This window comes from Haemaphysalis longicornis, unplaced genomic scaffold (assembly GCF_048455015.1).
Source record: "Haemaphysalis longicornis isolate Haplotype H1 unplaced genomic scaffold, Haemaphysalis longicornis Haplotype H1 scaffold_1, whole genome shotgun sequence".
NCBI lineage: Eukaryota > Metazoa > Arthropoda > Arachnida > Ixodida > Ixodidae > Haemaphysalis > Haemaphysalis longicornis.
The window spans coordinates 479,765,577-479,787,587 of NW_027526203.1; the positions used below are offsets into that span (position 1 = coordinate 479,765,577).

The 22,011-nt window shown below is 48.3% G+C and overlaps 1 protein-coding gene across 7 annotated transcripts in view; it reads right to left on the bottom strand.

The window, feature by feature from the left end:
- Positions 1–22,011, bottom strand: part of LOC144156332 (uncharacterized protein ZK1073.1) — a 282,683-nt gene that overhangs the window by 109,415 nt on the left and 151,257 nt on the right. For all 7 annotated transcript variants that reach the window (XM_077688317.1, XM_077688319.1, XM_077688318.1 and 4 more), the window contains one exon: positions 8,680–8,743. In XM_077688317.1, the coding sequence (XP_077544443.1) occupies positions 8,680–8,743 (64 nt within the window). The remainder of the gene's footprint in view (positions 1–8,679; positions 8,744–22,011) is intronic.

Sequence of the window (22,011 nt, forward strand, 5' to 3'; positions counted from 1 at the left end):
AAAAAACACGAATAGAGAAGGCAGAAAAAAAATACGCTTGAGGGGTTTGTGGCGGGAGCCATGTTGTCCTTCCCAGGGGAGCTATTCGAGAACGCCCGAGCTAGCTCATTCCCGAGTTTCCAGCTGCTCCAGTTAACGAAGTTGTTATAGTGGAGCATCCGATAAACCTCGAGCGAAACCGGCGCAATCGCGCGCGCACGCTTCGCTTTATCAGTGCGCCAAGTTCACGCCGTTCCCTTTGAAAAAGGGCCCATCTCCCCGCGAGGGGGACTCGAGTAAATGCGTCGCATAGGGGGTGGGTGTATTGCGTTAACGTTTAGTGTTTGGGGAGTTGGTGGTAGTGAATGCGTTGTATCAGCAGCTTCTTGACGTAGTTTGAATGAGTCAAGGATATAAGGCGCGTTCGTAGCCTTCATTCTGTGTCGGTTTTGTGGCGCAGTGGGAAGAGCACCATGTACCTCGCGTTCCGCCCACAGGTAGTGAATGCGTTGTATCAGCAGCTTCTTGACGTAGTTTGAATGAGTCAAGGATATAAGGCGCGTTCGTAGCATTCCATTCTGTGTCGGCTTTGTGGCGCAGTGGGTAGAGCACCATGTACCTTGCGTCCGCCCGCAGGGTCGTGGGATCGAAACCAGGCGCCGGTAAGTATTATTTTTTTATATAATGTAAGGGGAGGGCTGCGGACCTGTTGTTGAGAGCGAGGAGGGTAGCGTGATGCGGGAGAGGAGGAGTGGGGGAGAGGGCGCACCTGGAACGGCTGTTGCGGACGCCGAGGCACGCCGACAACTCCGGGTGACATCGTGAGTTAAAGAAATGCTCTGCATTTAAAAGAACGGCTTGTGCGAAGCGCAGAGTTTCTTAGTAAGTATACTAGAGAGGAAACTGCGCCTGGTAATCCATGTCGTCGTGGGGGTTTATGGGAAGGCCCCCACTTTTGGCTTGGGCTTAGCATGCCAATTGGATTCTTAAGCGGTTTTGGGGATTTGCTTTCTTCACTATGCATCAACACGTCTACGAGCTACGGGGAAGCCGAAATCCTCCCTGTTCTGTGGTAGCAGTGTTCGGTGAAACAGCAGGCAGTGCGTGATCGCACCTGACGTTGGTCATGCCGCTGTCGAAGGACGTATATGACTGAGCGGGTAATATGCCGCCGCGAAATTTGTAGCTGACGAAAAAAGAAACAAAACGTACTTCTACGAAGACAAGCTACAACAGATACGGGCGCCTGTATCGTCACATCCATGAGTGTTTATCACCACATTTTGTTTTTTTCTTGTTAAGCTGTAGCTGACGATCGGTGCAGCGGTTTACCACGAAGGCGACGTTTTCCTAGGCACGCTGCAAAAACTTTCCAAGCTCTTCAAAAAACTTATTATTTGAAATATAGGTAAAGTTAATAAAATAAGAGTCAATAATGAGTTTCCTCCCCAAATATTAAAATTGTTCGTAACTACCACCTTGGCCTGCAAAATAGCAGGAACAAATGTTCGGGCAAAAATACGCTTTACCTCTTTTTTCTTAGTTTTAAAGCAGCCTGTTTTATTTACCACTTACATAATTGCACCCCATTTTTCCCGTTGTTGTGGAACTTTGTTTAAATTTGCGGTCACTAAAACGTTTCAATCCAAGCCAATGATGAAATTTAGGCGAACGCATGATCTAACGGCGGCCCATGACGACACAGACGGCCTAGATGTGAGCCGCATAGACGCTACCGCCAGATTCCTCTCTAGTGGATATTGTAAGAACCTCTATGGTGCGAACACCTCCGTGCAGCGCCGTCTAGAATCGAGTTGTAATATACACTCCGTTGCGTAAAGTAGGTAACCCCGCTATTTCTTTTAAAACTCCGGCCTGGCCCCACACTTGTTTTAAAGCGCCGCCCAATAAAAGCGGTGCGGGGCGTATCCGATTTTCTCCGTATTCTGTTCTTCCACTGAATTGTTTGAATGGAAAGCGCTTAAACTTTGACTAGTAAACAAGGACGAGAAAAACTACAACACAGGACGAAGCGCAAACTAACAACTGATTTATTTACGTGGATGAACATATATATACACACGTGCTTGTGTGGAAAGGAGATACAAAAAAAAAAAAGATACAAAAAGATACAAAAAGTTTGAACGTATGTGATTACAACTGCACACTGTGTTACAAGGAGCGCGTGCTCAGTTCTCAGCACGACAAGAAGTCTATTTCTCTTTTTGATAATGTGATAGATGGTGCGCTGACGTATTCCCCTTCTTTACCAGACACCATGCTGTATGTTTCCCATATCTCGCGCTGCATCTTGTTTCTGGACCTCAAGAGCACTGACGTTTTATCGTACTCAGGCGTGCATCCAGACCTTCCACAATGCTGTGCCAAGTTGCTCGGCGCATTTATCAACGAGCACGCGTACTTGTGCTCCCGGAGCCGTTCATTGAGACAGCGACCAGTCTGGCCGATGTATGACTTGCCACCAGGAAGCGGAATCTTGTACACAGCACCTTGTTCACATTTCACAAACTTCTGCTCCTGCTTAACACCACAGCTCGGTTCGGTAGTGCCGTCATGTCCCTCCCTGTTGACTTTCCTACAAAGGCCCCTTAATTTGTTGGGCGCTGAAAAGACAACGCGCACGTCGTGTGCGCCGGCTACCTTTTTTAGTCTGTGCGATATAGCATGGACGTATGGTAACACCACTGGCCTTTTTTGCTTTTCTTTTTCTTTGCCGTCTTTTTCCGCTTTTCGCTCCTTCCTCGCCTTCTTCAACACTTTTTCTGCGACTGATGCAATGACTTGGTCCGGGTACCCCGCGCCCTTCAGTCTTTTTTTTCTGCAGGGTGATGCTCTCGTGCACGTTGTCACAACTTGACTTCTTGATGGCCTGTTCCAGACATGACACCGCAATGCCTCGTTTTATGGTCTTTGAGTTGGCTGACGCATACGGGAGCAGACCTTTTTCTGTACGTGTCTTGTACTTCCAGCCCACACTGTTGCCAAACTTGATCGACAAGTCAAGGTACTGCAGGCAGGTCTCCCTGGGCTGCTCAAAGGTTAAATCTAGTCCTTCGTGCGCTTCTTTGAACTTTTCTAGTATATTCAGCGCATTGTCCCGAGTGCAGCGCCCCATCTCAGTACACACAAGGAAGTCGTCCACATACCTGAAGCACTTGATAACCCCCATGTCATGGAAGGCCTCCTGCAAGGCTCGGTCACCTTCTGAGAGGAATAGGTCACACAGCACAGGGGCAATGCTGGAACCTATACAGATGCCGTCCCTCTGTGAGAACAGCTCTCCTTGGAACTAGATGATCAGCGAGTGCAGATACATCTCGATGAGCCCTAGAAAATCCGCAGCACTCACACCAGCATTGTTCATGAACTTGACCGCGCCATACCTGTCAATCGCTGATTCCACTGCGTCCAGAAGACCTTGTTGTGGTACACTGTAGAACAGGTCAACGACGTCTACTGACATGCCCTCAATCCGCTGGTGCTCCTTCGAAAATTCCTCGACCTCCTCCGAGTTGCTGAGGTCCAGAAACAAGATGCAGCGCGAGATATGGGAAACATACAGCATGGTGTCTGGTAAAGAAGGGGAATACGTCAGCGCACCATCTATCACATTATGAAAAAGAGAAATAAACTTCTTGTCGCGCTAAGAACTGAGCACGCGCTCCTTGTAACACAGTGTGCAGTTGTAATCACATACGTTCAAACTTTTTTGTATCTTTTTGTATCTTTTTGTTTTTTTGTATCTCCTTTCCACACAAGCACGTGTGTATATATATGTTCATCCACGTAAATAAATCAGTTGTTAGTTTGCGCTTCGTCCTGTGTTGTAGTTTTTCTCGTCCTTGCTTACTAGTCAAAGTTTAAGCGCTTTCCATTCAAGCTATGCATAACCAACTAGCCCCAACAGAAGCCCTGTTAACGTTAATTTCTTGTACATCGGGCTTAAGTGTTCCTTCTTTGCCTCCCCTCCAACGTGTGTGTCTGTTCATCTCACTAATCGTCGAAGCAAGATGCAGGACTATGACTTTGACGTATGCTGTGTCCCACAACCTAAGTGGCCCTGTGCTCGCTCCACTGTTTGGTCACATGGCTCCAACGGAAGCGACCTCAAGACGTATGTGTAGGCTCGTCAGAAAAGAAACTTGGCGACAAGTCCGCCTTTACCGTGAACATATCAAGGTGGCATGCTACTCTTCACTGGATCCGGGTCCAGCGAGGTTTATGGTGAAGTACTTCTTCGATCTAGCAAAGGACGTGGCAAAACGCCGGTGGGAGGAAAGTTTGCCGAGGAGGAAAAAGGAAACAATGGGTGCACAAGCTGAAGTGGTCAACGAGTCCGACTGCGAACTACCAAAAGAAGTACACGAGACGCTAGGAAAAGGACCGAAGTACGCTGTACAGGTCAGGGCGAAGCCTCTGGGACTACTGCTATGGTCAAGACTATCGCAGAAAAGGTGCCACAGGAAGAAACAGAAGCATGTGCCCACAACGCCTTGAACTGCGTTGCGCGGGGCATTGTAGAACGACGGAAAAGTGTGGCACCAAAAGCAACGGTACAGTTCCTGAGAGAAAAAGACCTCAAGCTGCTTCTGTCTGACAAGACAGGCTCCTTTGTGATACTGAATTCACATGACTATAGTGAGAAAGCCATCGCGGCAGTACAACAGCACTTCAGCAAGACGGATGCGCTCAGCGCGAAAGAGTTGAAGAGGCTCAGAACAAAGGCGAAGAAGTTCTGCGAAGAAGTGGGTCTCGACCGACTAGCCAAGGAGATCAGTAGCAGCAAGGAGCTGAGCCTAAAACCCTTTTTTGCTGTTAAAACTCACAAGGAAGGGCATCCGTTCAGGACCATCATTGAAGATAAGAACACTTGGCAGAACAGAGACGCGGCAGTACTGCAGAGGCACTTGAACGTGCTTCCGCGTGATGACCCTTTCCTCATCAGCAACTCGGAGGAGGTCGAGGAATTTTTGAAGGAGCACCAGCGGATTGAGGGCATGTCAGTAGAGGTCGTTGACCTGTTCTACAGTGTACCACAACAAGGTCTTCTGGACGCAGTGGAATCAGCGATTGACAGGTATGGCGCGGTCAAGTTCATGAACAATGCTGGTGTGAGTGCTGCGGATTTTCTAGGGCTCATCGAGATGTATCTGCACTCGCTGATCATCTAGTCCCAAGGAGAGCTGTTCTCACAGAGGGACGGCATCTGTATAGGTTCCAGCATTGCCCCTGTGCCTTGTGACCTATTCCTCTCAGAAGGTGACCGAGCCTTGCAGGAGGCCTTCCATGACATGGGGGTTATCAAGTGCTTCAGGTATGTGGACGACTTCCTTACGACAAGGACACTCAACTATCAGCCGTGCAGCAGGTCCTGGAGGCCCTGCTTTTTTTTCTTGTTCCCATTTCTTCCCACTGTGGCCACATTTACTTGCTCAGCGTTACCCTAACTAGCCCTAACAAAGCTCAGCAATAGATAAAGCTATGCTGGAAACTCATGCAACACCCATTCTCTCGCCTTTCCAAGAAATTTCACGTAGTTCATCATTGGGCGTGTCTCACTCTCCGTCGGGCAGTACCTGCATGCGGGCTCACTTATGGTCCTCCGCCCTATGACCTATCATGTATCTACGAGAGTTTCTTTGTTGGGCTTTGGACCGGCACTCGGTTTCGGAGGCATCGATGCCCTCGAAAGGGCTGCCCCGAATAATTCCATGGTAGGGACAAGGTAATCTTCGGAGGACAAAGGAGGCTGCACTCTCTGCCTTGGACTTCCGAAACTTACGTCAGCCTTCGGTCACGCCCGCCTGTCCCAGTTGCACACGAATGAACAGGTATTCCCCATTGCGAACTTGATCGTGAGAAGGCACTTCAATTGCCTGATGAAGTTGATAGTTACAGGGATGCCAGCTTTTCCCCTTTATTATAGACCGTGTCTGGCGTTTCGCCGCTCTTCTGGACCTGGCCCACTCCCTCCCGCCTCACGCCCACCACTCATCCCCCTTAAAGCATAACTCCAGAGTAGCATCAGCGCAATGGACAACGTGGCCTACTGTATTACGACCCCGCCCCTTTAATGCATTTGGTGTCTCTCAGACTCACGTCACGCACTTCAACAACGAGGAGCCGTCTACTTATCACACAACTGTGCACGGAGCACAGCACAGGATCACCATTCTGGCCCGTAATGTGACTGCTAGCCGTTTGAATGGGTACAGGATCACACGAACCAGAATAGGAAAAATCAAGCTGCACACGATGCCGCACAGGAGTGTCAGGGTAATATTCCTCCTCTGTACTACCACCGATCGCTCCGCCCTTCTGACCTTCGCCTTCAACTGGACCACGCAAGCTAGGCGCGGATGATTCGTCTTGCTCCCATTACATTCTTGACTACTTTGGTCTGCCTCCCTCGATATGCCTCGCTCGGCAGAAGTGTTCCTAAGCAGAACTAGAGCCAACACAGCCCGCCCCTTCCCCCCCCCCCCCCCTTCCCGCCCGTCACGAGAAAATAGCTGCACTCGGCGGGGTCTCCACCTCCTTAATGTCTCCGCAGCCCGATGACCGTATTCATCACCTTCGACAGCTTATTTTGGCGCTGCTTTGCATTTTCTCTGTAACGCCCCATTCTTACCAATGCTATGCCGCCAATTCCTTTGAGGACGATCCTTGCAACCTACCTCCCAGTCGAAGACCTTAATTTTCTCCCAGCCCCTGGATCGTTCGGCCTAGAGAGTGTTCTCTCAAGATTAGGTGTAGACCCCTACCTTGATAGTTGTCGTAACACATATGCTCCCACTCCTAGCCTGGCTCTGCTGACTGCGGTGGTCTCTCTTGGCCTTTATGGACTCAGCATTTCTACTACTACAATACTTATTGGTGCCTGTCTTTCCCTCTTTCTGCTTTTAGGTCGCATGGGCTTCCCTTGATAAATAAAGGATTACAACAAGAACTTTCTACCGGCTTTAGTCCCAGCCTTTTCTCGCTCATTAAACCTACCGCAGCTCGTCTAATAATATCAAAATAACAGTATGAGATGCTTTCCCGGTAGCCAGAAAGGCGTCGACGACGATTGTGACCCCATGAACAGCACCGTGCTATAAGGAAAATTTAGAGGATGTGAAGGTACATTTGGTAAAATTAGTGCTGCTAAGGGCAAATGATGGTCTTTTTTGTTGTTTAAAAGTGAATTTAATCCTACTGCAACCAATGTTTGATGCATGATACTCACTGGGCCCAATATAGATACCTGTTTATGACTATAATACGGTTGTGCTTTTATCTGTTTTGCAACACTGGTTTTAGATTAAGAATACTTGGTATAGTAAATGGACGCAGTGACGCTAAGGAAATGTGACAGAAGGAAACGCAAAAGGATGTCCATATGTTTTTGGTATTTTAGATCTAATTATGCCATGATCAACTGTTTCGTTTCCAGATGGTGAACTCATCTCCCCTAGCCAATCGTGGCAAGAACTGTTTGGCAATGTTTTGTACTTAAAACACTGGCAACATACGTATTGGAATTGTGAACAATACGAAAGAACAGCTTATCAGTCACGTTCAATTTTGGGGGGGATTGCAAGAAGTCATCAATTATTTCCCATACCTGTTTTGGGTCACCTGCTTGCAAGGTACATAAGTTTCTTTGATTTGCGCACCATCACACCCACTTTATTCATGTAATTAAATTGTTGGTGATATACATTTGAACCTTGTTATAACGAACACTGATATAGCGAATTATCGGCTATAGCGATCTAAATACGAACTTTGGTTGGTCGGGCTTCATGTAAAGGGCACTTGGGGCCGCATTCTGAGTCCCTCCTGCACTCAATATGCTTCCTCCGCTCGGCTCAGGGGAGGATTCTGCAATACTTGTGCATGGGGAAATCGATTTCAAGGGCCTCCTCCACTGGAGACTCGAGTGGAGAAAGGTTTCAGAATACGAGGGTTATTTGTTTATAACGAAAGTGGCACTGTGAGAGCCGCGCGCACTACCGGATATAACGAGGAAATATTTGACCAGTAGGCTGAGAAGCTACTAGGAAAAAATTACGGCATCCGAAACTGTAGAAGTAGAAAAGGCATGTTTGTTCGCGGACACTGTGGAAAACTTCATCCTGCTCAGTGCTGTTAATAGCCACCAGAGAAACATGACATCCTTCTTTGCAAAAATAGGAACGCAGGCCTGTTTTTTCAAATGAACTTTGTTCTGTTGCAATTTCCCGTTTCATGTTCTGGCTCATGGAGCTTGAAATGCCACAGCGAGAAAGAAACCTTGCTTATAGTAGGTTCGAAGATTAACATAATGAATTTTTGAATCAAATATTTTTGTGGGAGCCAGATTGCTTTGTTTGAGCCGCTTTTAGCTCTACTGTTACAAGTGATATTTTATATAACAAACTAAGTTACTGTGCCTATACTACTTGGTTATAAGGATGCTCGACTGTACTTGTTTTACTTTATTCTCTTTTTTTTTCGTTCAGGATCCAATGAGCATTTTTCTTCGGTTCTCTCGGTGTATTACACGTTATCCAGTGGGATAAGTGCGCGGAATCTGCAGTCTGTCGACGAGACTGTGCTCGTAGAACATGAAGCATTTAGTTGTCACTGTGAGGCATTCGCTTAAGATCATGCTGCCAGCAACGCAAAGGCGAATAAGAACAGCGGGTTCCTTACGATTGTTTCCGATGTCATGGACGGTCAGGAAGACTGCTTTCTTCTCCAGGTTGTCCAGGTCGCCCTAGGAAAACAAAAGTGGCCCATTAGCACGGCGTCGGCGCATTTACGGCGGGTGGCTGTGGGATTTTTTCCCCTGTGCCGCATCATATTGCAGCGAACCATGCCGTCGTCCTTGGCTTCGTGACAATATGCTGTATTATGATGTCCCTGCAGACGACGAAAGCTCGGTTCTATTTGCACGGGTGCATAGAGACGCTGCCCCTGATGCTGACGCACGCGTAAGAGCTCAGTTCCATTCATTCAGCGCCGCGCTGAGCGCTGTGAACGAGTGCGCGACCCCAACATGCAGGTAAAGTTTTACAGCGAACCTTTCGTGTCCTCACTGATGGCGTCTGTAAGGCGAAAACAGTACAGGAAAGCTGATTCTCTCTGACGTGAAAGGATGAAGTGAAGTGAAGTGAAGTGAAGTGAAGTGAAGTGAAAGGAAGTGAAGGTGAAGGTGAAGTGAAAGGAAGAGACGCTTCCGTTACCGGAATAGAACCTGCAGGTCCCTCGCGTTATGACACCGGCGTCTATCCGATTGCTGCTTCGACATGGTCGAAACTCAGTCCATGCTCAAACTACGAGAGACTCCGTCAAGAGAAGGCTTCGCCTTCAACAGTCGTCGCCCTTAGGCGGAGGGGTGCAGGATTTTTTCAAGGCGAAATCCTAAAGTGCTCCATTATGCAAAAACCCGGTGTCGTTGTCCGACCAACAAAACGGCCGCCGCTGTTAAAGAAGCTGATGCGATTTCCAAAATAAAAAGAAATTGCACCATCTTTCCGCGTGGGAACCCTGAGGGGATGCAAAGCCGTGCAATCTGGATCAGCTACTCGCCGCTGGCGTTTCAAAGCGGCTTCTCGTTCTCGAAGCGAGAAATCTGCAGCCTTGTCTTCGGAGGTGCTCGCGGTTCTGACAGTGTACTGGCTGGCGCTAGTTGGAGATGTGCCAGCCAGTTCGCTGACGGAATCGTTGGCGTCCGTTTCTAGTCATCGGACGGCGCAGTACCGAAGAAGCAACTGAGCGGAGCGCGGACCGGGTTTATTTGCAGAGCAGAGGGAGTGGAGAGGAGGAGCAGCGCGCATGCACGTGATTGGACAGCTGGTGGGGAAAGGGGAGAGGAGGAGCAGCGCGCGCTAGCGCACAGGTGGTGTGGAGAGGAGCAGGGGAGAGAGTGGTGTTATCACAGGTGGTGTGGAGAGGAGGAGAGCTGCGGACGCCGGACCCCGGACAACGGAGGGTCGACTAAGAGATGCTTTGCATCTAAAAGAACAATTGAGTTTGAGAGGATTTATCTAGTTCCCCGCACGATGACTCCGAATATCACATTGAAATTTATCATACAAGAGTCCAACCGTCATTTATCTTGCAAAACGCGCGTTCCGGCTTGAAAGAGGGTGCGCGGTTCGTCTTTGACGCCTCTGATTGGTCGCACCCTTTCTGACGTCACCCATCCGCGGCACCGGCTTTCGGAAGCGTTGGACGATCACGCGATAGCGGCGCCCGTCTTTCCCGCTATTTAGCTTACAGTTAAGTGTTTGCACGTGACTGCAATTTAATTTTTAACTTCTCGACGTGTTAGTTCAGGTATCTTGGAGCTTGTATTTGCTTTACACGACCGATAACCGCGAAGCAGTGGATATTTGTCAATGCTTGAATATGGTGTAGTTGGTTGGAGCAATGAAACATGGTAAAAAACAGCGCAGCCAGATACAGGACGCCAATCGAGAAAGGCTCCAGCGCTAGTCCTGTGTCTTTCTTGCTTTGCGTCCTGTCTGTTTCTTCCTGTCCTGTCTTTTACCGTGTTTCATTGCAAAGGAGTGACTCTTTGGCGTTGGCTGGAGAAACACCCTATTCTGGCAACCAGTGTAGGATTGCCAGAATACGCGCCAGAACACGCGCCAGGGTTGCCAGAACACGCGTGCGACTTCGGAGGCGGCTCTACGGTGCCTGCAGTTGTTGCATCCGTGGCGCCTGCCGCTTTGATTTGAATTTGCTCTTGAAATCTTGTAGAATTCTGGTGGCTCCGCAGCATAGCGGCTCCAGTTGGGCTTGATTTTTTCATGCATTCTGCTATCATAATACGGCTATCTCGTTATAACCGAAGAGCACGACAACGCAGTTAGATCGCAGCTACGTTAATTTTGGCAACCATTGCCGGGGGTTTGCGATAACAAATCGTTGGGCTGTTTCACCGCAGCTAGACTTAAGCCTTTACCGCTAGCCGGACAAAGACGGTATACGCACCTTTCGCTCCTACATTTCTTTATTCTCGTCGTGATTACTGGACTATTTTGCCTGGGGGTGTTTCCTATCAGCGATTATTGCTGAGGCACACGTGAGCTTCAACGGCAACCATTGCTCGCCCGGTTATCATACGTAGGCGCACAGCACACAACCAGCCCCTAAGATAGCGCAGCGCACCTTGCGAAAAGGAATCAAGCCACCTCAGCAACTTGGTGCGGAGCGGCATTTTCCATTACAGACAAATATTCAAGCGAAAGCTTTCTTCGTGGGACAAACAAGATTGTATTTTGTGAACAGACGTGACTGTTTTTCTGGAACATGAAAGAAACATCCCGGGCAAAAGTATAACAGCATTCACCATCCCTCCTATCTCTAGCATCAGATATGAACTTGTCCGTAGCTGTCAAAAACAGAAAAATAAGAGGAAAGAAAAACGTATTAGAGCGTTTCACAAAGAATCCAACGTATATGATAGCATATTTTCTGCCACGAGGCACGTCCATCTCGGTTGTAGCTTCCGTATGCTCTGCCCGGCATGGTAGCACATATACACACGAAAAAGTAACAGATGTCTGTTTTGGCGTTTGTACATACTTTTTGAACATAAAAAGCGTACAAAAATTAAAGCCGCTCCACTCAATGTGAATGCTGCCGTAAGTGCAGAGCAGTGATTCGCCATAACGGGCTGCAGCGCCGTTATCCGCTCACTGCTGCATTTCAAATTTCCCGCCTTCGCAGTGCTCGGGCGCCCCCTGCCTGAAACTGCGCACGCGGGAGTTCTGCTCTTTTTGCGCTTACTTTAATTTTGTGGTTTATGAGAGGACTCCTTCTCAATGATCGATGCTTGTGTTGTCGTATTGGAACCGTCTCTTTCCGCAATTTTCAAGTAACCGCTTTGACACAATGGAAGCCTGGTTTCACGCATGCGCTGTGTGTCCGGAGATCTTATCAGAGCTTTTCGATCGACCAAACGGTCTACAAGGTAAATATAAATGGTAGCGAAGCTTCGGGCGAAAAGCGGTTAAGAACCTATTGCCAGCGACATCAGCATGGGGGCTTATGGGAGTGGCGATTGAAGCGCGACTAGGTGAGGAGGGAACAAACACTAGTAACAAAAAACCAAGTTTTGTTCTACAACAAAACATTTTTATTTTACGAACGATATTTATTTCTGAATCACATTTATTTAGGCCCAGTGTGCAAATAATTTATGAAAATGCTGTTCATTCTAAAAACCTTTTTTGTAGCGCCCTCTGAAGAATGGCACATATGTCATTGCTCTGTGATGCAGTCCTTGTAGTGTTCGGAAAGGAGCTCCTAAAGTTCGTCTGCTGGGAAACGCCCCTCGCGTGTTTTGGTGGTGCGCATTTGCATTCGTTCTTCCTTGTTAATTTGGTGTGCTCTTTATTTTTGCTGTGCGTGGACTTGCGAGGTGCGTTGTATCGTCGGTGAACACGTTTAGTACCGTGCCCGGCGAGCACGGTGAACTACGGGACGATGCTGCCAACGGTTGGAGCGGAGCGCTTTCCTCGGTACCTACGGAAACGATGTGCTGCAAAAGGTTGCAACAGCAACTCCCGTACGCCGGGCGTTTTACTGCACCATTTTCCTCTCATTTCCACAGGTAACGCGAAACTATAGCACTGTTAATACGTGCACGGGGATTGTGTAAGGGGACGTGGTGGTGTTTCGAAAAAAAAAATGGGTCTACAGCTTTGTTATATCACAGTTATCTTGATTTCACCTCAGGCTGGCTCGGAGCAAGTGGTGTCAATTTTTCTAGGACTTCTCATCGTAGTACCACTCGAATTTAAACGAGTCGCTTTAATTGTCTATCTCAGTGTCTTCTCTATTGCATTACAACGCTTGTAGTAAGCTTCCCGCACTTGTATGCGCAAGCATTATTTCCATCGCAGTAGTGTATTGTGCTGCTCCGTGCTGCGCTGCTGCCAGATATTTCCTGCTATGTGCTTTTACATACTGCCATCGCTCTCGTTTGAATTGATCCCTTTTTCATCTTTTTACTTATCTGTGGCGACACTTGCCTAATAATGCAACCAGGAAATTGCAGGCGTGAATACTGAGTGAACTTCTGTAGAAACCCATGTCTACTTGATAAGACGCCGGTGCAGCTGCGATGTGCTCGCTGCACTTTCGTGAATCGGCATTCCTGCGGCCCAGTTTTCTTCCTAGTTCTTTTCTCTTGTTTTGAAGTAGTTCTGCTGTTGACGCTTTCATTGCTCATAATGCTATGTGTTACGGGTAAAGTCAATTTTTTGGAGCGTAAGGAAAATTATAATGCATGTAGTGCCCACGAACATTTTGTACTTATTGTATACGTGCTGATTTTGTGCAGTGTGGTAAATTTGTTTTATGTTTATCCTGGAATAAAATTCAAATGTCTTGATTCTAGCATGACTATGCGTTATTTATTCTCTTAGAACAGAAGTACACAAACTGAGCAAGCATTATATAACCTTGATCTATACATACGCACGCAACCTGCGTATGTGCGACGCAATTAAACCCAGCAGTGACGTTGGTAGAAATTGGTATCGGGGTAGGGAGTGGGCACGTTTTTTATATGAAAGGGGGGCCGGAGAGAGTGGTCAAGTGTTATTTTGTGATCTGTATCCCAAGGCAGAAAACAAAAATTCCGGTCGGAGGGAGGGGGGGGGGTGCGTTTGCCACCCACTGCAATTAAAATAAGCAACTGATTGCTTTTATACAGCAGTGGAAGGCATGAATACAAAATAAAGGTTCAGAGAAGATGCAAGATGTTTTTATAAACAGCGAGGCGAATCATACGACAGTATGCTACAGTACGATTCTCTAGTCACGAGTATAAGCTGGCGTTGACTTGAAGAACATACGCCAAGGGCTCGCCAACTTGCGTCAGATGGCAATGACATGAGCCCTCAGCGATCATAGGCCTGCTAAGGCTATTTTGAAGTTAAATTTTCCCGCTAATGCCACCAAAATGACGTCACTTTCCGACCGGATATTGCGTCACATCCTGTTTATTTTTTGTTCCGCCGGAAGTGTTCCCTTCTCACACAGATGGCGCTAAGCCCCATGAGCAGCTAAAGAGCCGCCATTTTCTGAACGTATGGGCTTCTATGGAAGCTTCGCTACCAGTCATATTTACCTTGCTGTCTATGGGAAATGGATGCGCTTTTTTTAAAGATCGCCATCGGTCCCACTATGAAAGCGTTCACTTTAAAGAAGAAATGCACTTGGGCTATCTGTGCAGTTAGACGAACTGCCAACCGGTGGAGCACGAGTGTAACACAATAGACACTGGGAGGTGGTGCTGGAAGAAGGGGAAGGTCAACGCCTTGATGGAGGGAAATTAGGAGGTCTCGACCAGAGACCCGTTGGAAGCCGATGGGAGAGGAATTCGTGGACCTGTTAGGTTGTTGCATATGCATGAGCTAGTGGTAAGTAGGCGCGGCAGTCTGTTGCGTTCACATTTTCGCGACTCTCGCGTCACATTTGATTCTGCTGGCTGGCTAACGCTCGGGTATTTTCAAAAGCCCACGACTAGCGAAAGTTCCAGCCTACACTTATTTTACTATTACATGCGTCTGCTGCCTCACTTTTTTTTTTTCACAAAAAAGGTCAAGCAAGCTCCATTAATCCCGTTTCACCTTCTGTTCGCAGTTTGTGATGCCACAGGTTGTAGCGCGGGAAAGTGTGTGGGGCGAAGTCACCTTTTTTCGCGCTTTTGGCATTTCCTGTGGCAATAAGCAACTGATGCTGCTACGAGTGGCATATTTGAATCGACGACACTCTCGTCTACGGATTCGTGCGCACTCGCTTTCCCCCTCCGGTGAGCCGGCTGTCGAATCCGGCATGTGAACTTGTGCTGGTCAGCCCAACTTCACATGCCGGATTCGACAGCCGGCTCTAATCACTCAGTTTCAAATACTCGAGGTTAACTCGAACACGGGCCACACCTGACGACGAGCTCCGCGCTTTCGTAGTGCACAAAGATGAGCCCAATGCATGCCAGGTGTTTTCGCACCTATCCCTTCCTTCTCAGCGCAAAACGATCTCCGGGCGGAGATCGGCTGACCTGCTTTTCTTTACTGCCGCCCGGCAGGGCGTCCCGCCCGCCTTCTATTATGCATCGGGGTCAGCGCAACGCCCAGTGCCGCGCTCTGCGCTCTACACAGGGGCAGGACTAACGAAGGTCATTCAGTGGACGCGTGAATTGGGGAGCGAGAAACGTGGGTGCGAACAGAATATAGACGAATCAAAGGTGAGGGGGACTCAGGGAAAAGAAAACCACGTTCAAGGGACACTGAAGTCCAAACCGACGTTGGTCTAAATAGACAGATTGGCATCCCCAAAAACTGAGTCGGTATCTTGAAAAAAATCGCGTAGAGATATCCAAAAATGAAGCTATCAGCCACCCAACACAGATGACGTAAACGGTGACTGAACGGATTTGCCAAGAGACACGTGAATAACAACCACGACCAGCTTTATAAAAAATTGGCCGCGTATGTGCTCCTTTCGTTGCTAATGTCGACAAAAGACGATAGACTTTATCGACTTTTGCCAAGTAAATGCCTCCCTTCGCTTTCCCGCTCACATCCCATGTTGTTCGTCTTGCGTCGCGCTCCTCCGGCGGAGACGCGCGTGAATCGAGGCGCCCCACTTCAACGTTGATAGAACAGCGTTGCCCCACTCCACGTGCGTTCCAAGCAGAACGTGGAACCTATCTAGTGGAACCTTCCGTCAACCCGCCGCGGTGGCTCAGTGGCTAAGGCGTTGCGCTGCTGAGCACGAGGTCGCGGGTTCGATTCCCGGCCGCGGCGGCCGCTTTTCTGATGGAGGCGAAAAGCAAAAACGCCCGTGTGTACGAGATTTCGGCGCACGATAAAAATCCCCAGGTGGTCAAAATTAATCCGGAGCCCTCCACTACGGCGCGCCTCATCGCCTGCGTTGCGTCGGCGCGTTAAACCCCACAATCAATCAAGAACCTTCCGTCACTGTTGCCGGTTGATTTCTTAAAATGGCGCCAGAAGCTCTAGTGGCGCGGGCGACAGCAGGCGACGGCGGAGTGAATTTTTTTCCTGCAGTTAAAGAAGTATTTCTTCACAAAAATCAAGCATGTATGATTTTTTATAAAGGAACACTGCAAATATCACTTCTGTATTAATTTGTTGTGTTATATTTTGCTTAATGTCTTGTTCTTCTTCAACAATGTTGACAAGTATGAACATTATACCGGACTTAGACCGGTAGATTTAGCTGTGACTATATAAGAATATTGCGCAGGCATTGTTTTACTTTGGCCGGGTGGCTGAATCGAGTCACAGACAGACAGACAGACAGACCAACATTTCTGGGTTTAAGTAGCCCAAGAAAGACTATCGTCTTTAAAAGCGACCTGCCCACGCGCGCCGATTCCGCGTGCCGAATTGATCATTCCGTGTTTGGTTTTTTTAGTTTTGCGACGCCACTGCACTGGCTGGCGCTGCATTTAATCCCCATTTCTCCTCTATACGCGTTTTCTCGGTTTGCCATCGTTGTTATTTCGCCTTTCTCTTTGTCCGTTGTGCTCAGTCTTTGCCGATTGACACTGGCGGAAGTACATACCTTGTCTGGGCTCAACGGTATGCGTAAAAAAGTTATTAACGCGAAACGGTTGCTTGGCTGTATTGGCGAAAGTGCGCACCCGTCCAACGAACGCGCGCCCACCCGGACATCGTTCGCAAAAGAAAAAAGCGCACTGTCCACAGCTGCTAATTTTTTGCTAACGCGTTCTATGGCATTCCACGCCTTCGATAGCAAGCGTACATACGAAAGAATAAAAAAAAACACACAGCGCGCGTTTTGTTTTATAGCTTGAAAGAGAAAAAATGAACAGAAAGAAGCACTTTGCGCTTACTGTTTCGTATAGTGCATCCAAAGAAAATAGAAAAAAAAAACAGGAAGAAACACTCGGCGCGGTGAGTTCCGAACAATGAAGCAGGTCACGCCCATTTTCCGCCGTATAAAAAATCAAGCACGGGGAGTTAAAGAACCAGAACTGCGCCACTTCATTCAAGCTTTCATCCACTCGCGGATCCTGTTACGGGACACCACATAATTCCCTAACGAAAACGCAACTACTCACCCTAGAGCGTCTCAACAACGAAGCTCGCATGATTGCAACCGGCCTTCCGAGATACACTCCCATAGATGCTCTCAACAGCTAAAGCATGGTAAATACTGTTCGGAGCCCACCGAGATAGGAATGCACACGCAAGTCGCACGCTTGCAGTCGACATCAGCGGTGAGGAACACACTGGCGATACTTGGGCACACCGTCAGTGTACGCCCCCCACTACCTCAACTGTCACCGCGATGGGAATGCATTTCCCGGACCGATGCAAAGCCGTTACCACAGAACATCGGAAATGATCAAGAAGCCAGAAGACGGGCATACGTAAGACGTCATGGGAAGTGGCTTCACTGTCTAAAATACCACTCCCCCGGAGGCGAAAAAAGTTACGTCTTCTACACCGATGCGGCATGTATCATGCACCTTCCCAACTTCGCCACCGCGTGGGTTAATGAGGACGGCACATCACAAGAACGGAAACATCACATCACAAAAAAACCTGGACACAGCACCGGGGCAGAACTTCATGCCATATTGGATTCAATCAAGCACCCCAGCTTTCAGCGCAGTTCAGAAGACCGTAGTCCGAAGCCCATCTATCATGTCTTTACGGACTCGCGGGAGGCGTGCAGGGCCTGTGACGACGCTCGGTACACGTCCACTGTAGTCAGCCCCCTTTGTTCACTGGATCCCTGGCCATTCGGGCACACCGGGTAACGAAAAGGCAAAGTGACTAGTGCGCGCACTACTCCAATCCGCGCAATCGGGGCGCCCTAGTTCGGATGACGACACCGAGACCGAAATCGAGACGCCACCAACAAGTTACGACCCAAGAGAAACCATCGGTCAGGCTACGAAGTACTGCCGGGAATACTTAACGATCGCCTATAACCCCCTGGGCATCCCTCCTCTTCCTGGCCACGTCTTCAGTCGTCCGTAGCAAGTCACTAACCGCCAACTCCAGTCTGGCACACTCTTAACCCCCTTTCTGCTGTAGCGTTTCCGCTGACCCCAAAACGCAGGTTCATCCCTTCACAGCTTGGGCTAGTGTGATACGTGCCTAGTTCGAGTGGACCTGCAGCAGATGCTCCAGGTCCGCTCGAACAACTCACTGCCCCGTACTCAAGCCCTGGTCACTCTGCGGCCCGAGGTACGCCCGACCTCTCTACGAGCTTGGGCCTGCCCGGACTCATCTCTCCCAACAGCGACCGCCGTCGAGCTCTGGCAGGCGCTTGACAAGTTTCTTCTGGATCCAGCTGCTCCGCCCACTGGCGCCAGGCTCCTCGCCCTCGGACATACCGCCAGAGGGGCACACCGGAAGACTTCCGCAGTGGACAATGGCGCCGTGGGCCCCCGTTCCGCAACTGCCCAGAACCCCGTTTCTTCCTTTTTGGTCCCCGTTAGGCTTATTTTTTCTCCCCATTTTTCATTTCACGGCAGCCCGCCAGGGGCGATTCAAGCGAAATGAAGATGTGAAACAACTACAGCATTCGCTCGCGACGCATAGCACGAGCATAACAAAAACAAACAAAAAACTACCGTGCGCCAGAAATTTTGCGCGCATACTTGGCATTCGGGTTCTGTGGGGGCAGTGTAGTACCATCACGAATGGAGATTCTTGAAAAAGTAGTTGCAGTGAGTCTGATGCCGAGGTTGTATGTTATAGTCGACTTAAGGAGCCTCGGCAACAAACCTAGGCAAAAAAAAAACGCGTTCGCAGCAGAATACGCTGGAAGTTCCTGCAATATTTTTGCATTGCACTTTCAGAGAACATATCGTACGCGATGGTGTCTGTTGCGTACACTTGAGGCATCCCCGCAGGCACACAGTAAAGGCAATTTGTTTTCACCAGGTTCTCACCGTTTCGGTACGGGGGCTGTGGCTCAAAAAGATATTCCGAAGAAATTTGTTCTCACCGCAAGCATTGACCTGGGATGGTTGCCATACACAACCTTGCCATTTGTTGGGCTTGTAAGCCACACCGTCGGAGCTCCGACAAACTTGGTTTCCAGTTATGGTGAAAACGCCGCAGCCGCTGAAAAGGTTGCCGTCTATTAGTGCAACCTCCGGTGGAAAGCCGCAAGAGTGACGGTGCTCCCACGAACAGAATGGGGTGTTTATAGAAACTGGAGCCTTCTATGCGAACTCTTGCACGTGTATAGACGAGCTTCATGCCAGGTGAAAGCTCCTCGACTAAGTTTTCGAATTTTTAAGCAAACGAAAATGTTAGAAAATAAAGAATGCAAGTCGAGCAGGCGCATATGGTAGCAGTGTGGTTTACTTGTGTACATTGACGGTTGCAAAGCTAAGAAACGGTTCTAGATTTAACCATGAATTCTCGTTGCTGTCCGGTATTACAGGTAGTGATCGGTACAATCGGCTTTTATTGTTACGACCGCTACTTTTTACACGAGCAGTCGCACTAAGCTTTTTTACACCCTTTTTGGCCAAAAAGGGTGTAGCATGAGTGTAAAAAAGGGTGTTGGGAGGCCACAACACCCTTTTTCTTGAATCTCAACACCCTTTTTGGTAGCTGTACACCCTCCTTTGGTTACAAATAGGGTGTTGACAAACTTCAACACCCTTAGTTTTGCGTAGGGTGTTGAAAAGGTGTTCAGCTTTTGATTGATTAACGCCATGCGTGCATGTATAATTGCACTGTGAAGTACAAGAGATTACCTCATACCCACCTCGTAAGAAATGTTCAGAAGTAAAAAAGAAAATTGTTCGCCTGCAATGATCGCTCGTTTCCATATCAATATCATATCAAACATCAATCTGAACTTCTAAAATTAAAAAAGACTACATTTCTCTGGTGAAAAGAATGTTGACCGACTGCAACACGCTTGGCTTTCTGTAGGGTGCTGAAAGGGTGGGAAATAGGTGTTCAGTTGCAAAAAAAGAACAGCGGAGCTGGGGGTCAACCTAGTTTCTTCCGGTGTTGCTAAGTTTTGTTATGTTTGCTAAGCTTTGATAACTTTTGTTAGGTTTTGCAATGTTCTTGCTAGGCTACCCGCCGCAGTGGCTCAGTGGTTAAGGCGTTGTGCTGCTGAGCCCGAGGACGCGGTTCGATTCCTGGCGGCGACGGCCGCTTTTCTGACGGAGGCGAAAAGCAAAAATGCCCGTTTTTTCGAGATTTCGGCGCACTTTAAAGATCCCCAGTTGGTCAAAATGAACCCGGAGCTCTACAGAACGGCGCGCTTCATCGCCTGCGTGGCGTCGGCGCGTTAAACTCTACAATCAATCAATCTTGCTAGGCTAGGCTAAGTGCGGAGGGGTGAGGCCAAGTTTAGCCGGATTTCACAAGGCTGTTCCCCTATGTCCCCCACACTGACAGCGGATACAATGGAGAAACACGCTAGGTCTACTCCCAGCTCTGCTGTTTCTCCAGCCTTGCAGCTCCAGTGCAAGCTGCGCCATTTCATTTGCGGTTTACAATTCCAAAAATGCTCGTACCATCGAAATGGTATAACAGAAGGTGCGCATACGCATGCGCCCCTAGTGCTCACACTCGAACAAGCTCGAAAGCCGCATTCACTGTTATCATGCTCTATCTGCGGTGGATCATACTCTATCTGCGGTGGTGCAACCTTTACAGGCGCCGCAGTTATTTTTCTTTGTATTTTTTTGATAACGCCTCCGAAACTAGCTCAAGCTTAAACAGCTTCACTGGTAATACATTATGGCAATTCATATTGCTTTAAACATCTTGAGGTACAAAACACCCCCCGCTTGTAGAAAATGTTCAGTCCACCCGTGTAAACAGGTACAAAATACCCCCACAGTTGGAGGTCTCTTACACCTTTTTCTCAGTTGGCGGTCTTTTCTTAAATCCTTTGTCTTACACCTTTTTTTCTTAGTTTCCAACACCCTAATATGTCGATTTACACCTTGTGGGAAAAAAAGTGTTGAAATAATGAGCACCCTTCTTGAAGGGTGTTGATATGGCGGGAAGTATTTGTTTGGTGTTTAATAAAACTCTATCGCTTATTGAACATAATAACTATCTTCCGATTAAAACGTTTTTTGCAAATCTACATGCTGCTTTGTATATGATCACATTAAAATGCATAATTCCCAAATTAGCGCTACGATATCTGATTTTTGCGACAAGCCCACCGACTCTACCAGATGTCTTTCCTCTGCTGGTCATAAAAGCAAGAAGTGCAGATGTATTTCTGAGTAAGTATGTACTCGCCATATCCAGGCATCTCGTTGGTTTTCTTGCCAATTCATTTGTGGTCCAAGTGTGACTTGTTGAATGTGTCTGTATGTCATGCGGCGCGCTCCGCCGATACACATTGGCAAGCGTAGCTGCGCTGCCCACAACCCTAGTTTAGGGTGTTAAGCAACCTTACACCCTTTTTGTAGGGTGTTCACGCGAACACCTTTTTTTTTCATCCTTATACCAATTTTTAGACAAAACACCTTCTAAAGGTGCGCTCATGGGACAAGATTTTTACACCCTTTTCGTCCAAAAAGGGTGTAAGAGAGTTCAGTGGGGCGTGCGAAGCGAAGCTCGCGCGTTTGGAGACTAAACTTAGTCCTACCTGACCGAGCGCGCCTTCCCCACAAGGCAATGTTTTGGCACGCTGTCTCCCATTATAGCCGGCTGCGATGGGTAGGTCACTACCTATAAAGCCGGTCTTGTTAAGAACAGAACGAGGACGCGCTCATACGCTATCAAAGAAAGACATAAAGTCTTTTTTTCCACATTCACTTTCATACGTCATGAACTGTTATTAATGTACAAGTATATTTCAAGCGATGCCGACATTCGCACGCTGCCAAGACGCGGCGCCAGTGGCGGTTGCGATGGTTATTGCAGGTTCGGCGCATTCACATAGTTATTGCAGGTTCGGCGCAGTCACATGCCTGTTTTCCCCTTGTTTACATCATGGCGGCCAGTAGCGCGTCGGCCTTCC